The following is a 5,737-nucleotide window of genomic DNA, read 5'->3' as shown; positions in this document are numbered from 1 at the left end:
GTTCATTTTGATGAATTGAATTTTCCTCTACTAACCAAAGAAAAGAGAAATGAGCTTGTTGATGCAGGTTGTCAAGATAAAACTAACAATACTACAGGTTTTGAGGTGGACTCAAGCTTTGAAAATTCAAATAACAACCACAAAGAGTTGGAAACTCAAGAAGAACAGCCCCAAGTTGTTGTTGAAGGTGGAGAATCTCAAATGGAAGGATATCAACTTGTAAGAGATAGAGAAAGAAGAGTTATAAAGCCTCCAAGTCGATATTTTGAAGCTGATATAGCAGCCTATGCACTAGCAGAAGCCAAGCATGTTTATGAAAATGAACTAGAAACTTTTGAGGAAGCCACATCAAGGTCAGATGCACAAGAGTGGATTGAAGCTATGAAAGCTGAAATGGGATCTCTTAAGGAGAACAATACTTGGAAGTTAGTTCCAAAGCCCTAGAAGCACAAGATTGTAGATTGTAAATGAGTTTATAAGCTGAAGGAGGGAGTCAATGATTCCGAGCCACTAAAGTATAAAGCAAGGTTGGTGGCCAAAGGTTTTACCCAAGTTGAAGGTGTGGATTATATTGATATTTTTTCCCTTGTGATTAAATACAAGACAATCTGAGTAATGTTCAGTTTAGCAACTCAGTTTGATTGGGATATCGAACAGCTTGATGTCACTACTGCCTTCCTAAATGGGGAATTGGATGAGGTGATATATATGAAATAACTAGTTGGATTTGAGGTGAAGAATCCTAAGGGACAACAACTGGTATGCTTACTAAAAAGGTCATTGTATGGCCTGAAGCAATCCCTGAGACAATGGAACAAAATGTGTCAACAAAAGACAATCCTGCCGATTTGGGTACAAAGATATTGACTATTAGTAAGCTTTTACACTGCTTAAGCTTGCTGCAGATTGGAGTTGGCTAAAGGAAGCCAATATGAGTTAGGACTCCACACACTCAAAAATCAAGGTCACTTTGTTACTCATGAGAATAAATGTGGAATTTGTAGTATTAATTCTCATAATAACAATCTTCCTAGTTTGCCCTGAGTTTTTCCTTCAATCCTATTTTTTGTTTTTTTCTAAAGCACTTGCACGTGCTTACATTTTTTTTGTAAATTGCAGCCTTAAGTTATAAAAGGCTGCCTTTTGTTATTTCTTATTATTATTAGAACCAAGTGTGAGGGGTGTTTTTTCAGAGAGAGAAACAGAGAGAAAGTAAGAGAGAGGTTTTCCTTTACTTGAGTTTTGCTTTGAGAGATATATTCACGAAAGGGGTTCTAAGATTAAGTGTAGCCAAGGACAAATTGCTTTGGCTGGGTTTGTAGTATTCTTACAAGTTTGTAATGGATTGAAGTGGACTCGTGTGTGGACGAGCTCATTGCTGGATGTAGGTTCCAATCTTGGAGCTGAACCATGGTAAATCTTTTGTGTTGATTTAGTTTTCTGCAGTGTGATTGCTTAAGTTCAAGCTTTGTTGTTGTTCAATTTTTCAACACAACTTCTATTGTTTGACATGATATTTATAAAACAATTAACCAAAAAAATGCACATGTGTCATAGTCCACGTTTTCACTCAATTTCTATAAGGGGAAAAAACTTATCCCATTTAGGTTTGTTATATACATATAGTGTGATTTACGTGCAATTTTTAAATTATTTTATTTATGTAAAAATTTTGGTACTACCTCCTCATAGTTCTCATAAGTCCGCATACTAAAATTAAATTTGTCCATTTACGATAACAAGGAGATACATACCAAAATTTCTACTATCTAAAATAATAAAAAAATGATCACTATATGATAACAAATAGTATATCATATATTTGATAATAATTTTTTATTACCAAAGAAAAAAAAATACAATGAAATGTCATCTTATGATAAAAATGTCAAGACTCCAACGGCCACGATCACTCTCTTTACCGTTGTAATTTTTTTTTAAATGCTAAAACGAAAAACAAAACCATTCCATTCCAAAAAAAAAAAAAACTCACTGCCATGTCATCGATCCGCAATCCACATTAATCCAAAGAAACGAATCTCAGCCGTCAATAGCTAGAAACGAATCAACGGTTTACGATCATCTTTTTCCTCGCGCCCCTTTTCAAATACCTGTATATATTTTCCTCCAAAAACCATAAGCTTCCATCTCCAACCCAAATCGTATAATCTTCTGTAACCCTAGCTTTCAGCACTACTCAAATCTCCAATGGCTCGTACCAAGCAAACCGCTCGCAAGTCCACCGGAGGCAAGGCCCCGAGAAAGCAGCTGGCGACAAAGGCGGCAAGAAAGTCTGCTCCAGCCACCGGCGGAGTGAAGAAGCCTCACAGGTTCAGGCCCGGAACCGTGGCTCTCCGTGAGATCAGAAAGTACCAGAAGAGTACCGAGCTTCTCATCAGGAAGCTCCCATTCCAGCGCCTTGTTCGCGAAATCGCTCAAGATTTCAAAACCGATCTTCGGTTTCAGAGCACCGCTGTTGCCGCACTTCAGGAAGCTGCCGAGTCTTATTTGGTTGGTCTGTTTGAGGACACTAACCTTTGCGCCATTCACGCCAAGAGAGTGACCATTATGCCTAAGGATATTCAGCTTGCTAGGCGCATCAGGGGTGAGCGTGCTTAAGCATTTTGGATTGATTTGTGTATACAAGCTTGGTGTTCTTGGCCTTGTACGATCTAATCAATTATTGGAATGAGAAATTTAAGCATTTGATATTGGAAAGGGTTGTTTTATTGTCCTGTGATTCATTTTGGCAAATCAATTTGGCAATGCTACTTCTAATCACTTACCTTCTCAATGTCTCATTCTTTAAAGTTTAAGTTAATTGCCTTTGGATTGTTAGAACAATTTTTGGGATATTTTTTATAAGTATAACTATATATAATCGGCATTGTATTGGGCTATTACTATCGGAACGAAGATAGTGTAGTAAAAATTAGATAGCCACTTTTAGCTTAACTTTTTCTTTTTTATTTATAATTTTTAAGTTTTTAGTATAATATACTCTATTTTAATCAATATACTTATTATATTTTTATAATTTGTGAATATTATTTTTAGAAGAGAATCATGTAGACAATGGTATTTTTGAAATTGCCTGTAATAAAAATATTTAGGAGATAATTTTAATTAAGAACTCATTAAATTAGCTAATTTTCAACTTATTTCTATAATGTATTGATACATTTGTGGCCTATGCACACGCTCTTAATATTTTTAAACTAGTTTATTGGGCTTAGACAACTAATCTTCTTATTGGGTATCTAGGTTCAATAAGCCCATTATAGTTTATAAAAATATTTATACTATTTTATTAAGGGAATTTTTTTCATAAATAAGACTTTTTAGCCATTAATATACAAAAATGTGGTAATTAAACTTTTTCTTAATTTGTATGGACAAATTTAATTAAAAAAAATCAGATTATGGGAAAAAAATATGGCATAATAATGATTTTTTTACAAAAATATGGGAAAAAAATTGCATAAAAGATAATACAAATTCTAAAAAGCCATAAAATAATACTTGTTAAACAAAAACCATATTTTTTAAAACCTTATTAAAATACCCATATAAAATGTAATTTTCATTTGATTAACTGTGTGTAAACAATGAGTGTTTTAGAGGAAAAATGAGAAAGAGAGTAGTGTTCATCTACACCCGAAGTACTTTTTTGATCTTTGATGTGCAAGTGACTGAATTGTGATGAGTATAATTATGGAGAATGATGGTTCATAGACTTGATTACAGAGTTACATAAAACTTTATTTTATTTATATTATGTTTGATGCCTTAAATAAGATGATTTCATTGTGCAATGTTAGTAATGAATATGTTCGATCAATCCTTGATTATTGTTTGATGCTCAATCAATTTAAACAATTTCAACATTGGTTGTGAGCATAGAGGTGCCTAGACATATTGCCATGGTTGGATGTGTAACTTATCCTTGATTTTCTTTGTTAATTAACATTGTTAGGTTCGAATTGGTATAAATTATTGTGAAAAAATCCTTCATTTCTCCACCCTTCTCCTAAAACAAATAATTTTAAATTTGTTATACCAAATGTTATCTAAAATATTTTTAGAGTAAACTATTATTATACAAATTGGACTCGAAAGAGGTGTAATTTTACCATTCACTCATATATATATATATGTACTATAAATATATATATATATATATAACATTTGATATAATAAATAAATAAATAAAATTAAAAATTTTAAATTAAGATTTTCCTAATTTTATTTATGGAATTTATTAATCATTTTTATTAAATTTGTTTCATTTTTATTTAAAATTTAAATAAATAAAAAATATTATACATAAAAAATAATTTAAACATATTAAATGAAAAATTAAAACAAAACATTATTTATAATTTTTTTAATTATATTTATATAATATGAAAACCTTTATAAACATATAATTTTTTGAATAAAAATTAAGATTATGTTATATATATTATTATAATGATATTTTATAATATTTAAATTTAAATTAATATAAGTATTAAATATCTAGTTTTGTTTTATATTATTTGAATTCATATTAATATATTCATTAAAAAATTAGAATTATAAATTTAAATTTAAATTAATAGAAGTGTTATCCCCATTTCCTGCATAGGCCTGGGACATTCGTCCGGGCCCATGGTCAGGGGCTGTTCGGCATGCGGTCCCAGCCCAAGGCCTCTTGGTACGGGAGTGTCCACGAGAGAGAGGGGGGGGGGGGGGGGGGGGGGTACGGGCCCGGGGTGCATTTCTGGGCCCATTGGGGGGGGGGGGGGTGGGGGTCTGGCATGGTCATCCGGGTCCTGTCGTCCGGGACAGTCATCCGGGAGACGTGCAGACTGTTCGAACCCCCCACGACATACGCATCCTGGTCCCGGACCTTGGTCAGATCCGGGCCTGTGGTAAATGAAGAGGGACAAAGGTAAACGAACTCGGATCACATCGTCCCCGGTTGGAGGGGCCAAGCGTCCAGGACCCTGAAGCCGCCCCACTCCGCGTGGGCGTTGTCCTCACTTTTCACCTGAGGAAAAGGCTACCTCGGGATTGCACGCCGTTGTTTTAGGTTTGCGCTGCCAAGTACTCTGACTGGTATTGTCTCCTTAATCTGCCTCGTAACTCGAAGTGTCTAGACCAAAAGCACCGTTTTGTCGGGCAAGATATAGCTCTTGAGTCAACTTATTGGGCCTTAGCTAGTCTGGAATTCATGTATGTTGTATCTTTTATATTGGGCTTCCACTAGAAAGGCCAAGAATATCCGTATCTCTGATGGGCCCGGGTCATACCCAGCCCAGACTCAGTGTTCCCATAAGCCTATAAATACAGGCTATAGAACACTGGAAAAAAGGACCTCTCTTCAACTAAGATACAGTTACGCTGTCAAAATACAGAGAGAAACTCCATTGTAAAAGGTTTTCCAAGCTCTAATACTACAGACTCGTGGACTAAGGCTCATTAACGCCCCAACCACGTAAAAACCCCGTGTTAATCTTCTACTTTTATTACTATTACCCTTAAATAATATTTATTAATATAGTTACCGAAAACCTCGGTTAACAGTTTGGTGCTTTCATTGAGAGCTGAAGGAAGCTAGTGCTAACGTCACGCCTTTACTACAATGGTGAACACACGACACACAACCTTCGACCCTAGCAATCCAGAGCAGGGCAACAGAGACCCGCTGCCTTCACAACATCTCCCTCAGGATCTGCCCGAGAACGCGCCT

The 5,737-nt window shown here is 35.1% G+C and overlaps 1 protein-coding gene across 1 annotated transcript; it reads left to right on the top strand.

Moving 5' to 3' along the window:
• The first annotated feature begins 2,135 nt into the window (after positions 1–2,135).
• LOC133801571 (histone H3.2-like) lies at positions 2,136–2,794 on the top strand. Its single transcript, XM_062239812.1, has one exon. The coding sequence runs from the start codon at positions 2,209–2,211 to the stop codon at positions 2,617–2,619; it is 411 nt and encodes a 136-aa protein (XP_062095796.1). The 5' UTR covers positions 2,136–2,208; the 3' UTR covers positions 2,620–2,794.
• The last annotated feature ends 2,943 nt before the right edge of the window (positions 2,795–5,737 follow it).

This window comes from Humulus lupulus, chromosome 9 (assembly GCF_963169125.1).
Source record: "Humulus lupulus chromosome 9, drHumLupu1.1, whole genome shotgun sequence".
In the NCBI taxonomy this organism is placed as follows: Eukaryota; Viridiplantae; Streptophyta; class Magnoliopsida; order Rosales; family Cannabaceae; genus Humulus; species Humulus lupulus.
The sequence above is the reverse complement of the archived record's forward strand: the minus strand, read 5'-3'. Positions and strand labels throughout refer to the sequence as shown.

Excerpts from the sequence above, each read along its gene's own strand:
- LOC133801571 (XM_062239812.1), top strand. The coding sequence starts at position 2,209 with ATGGCTCGTACCAAGCAAACCGCTCGCAAGTCCACCGGAGGCAAGGCC.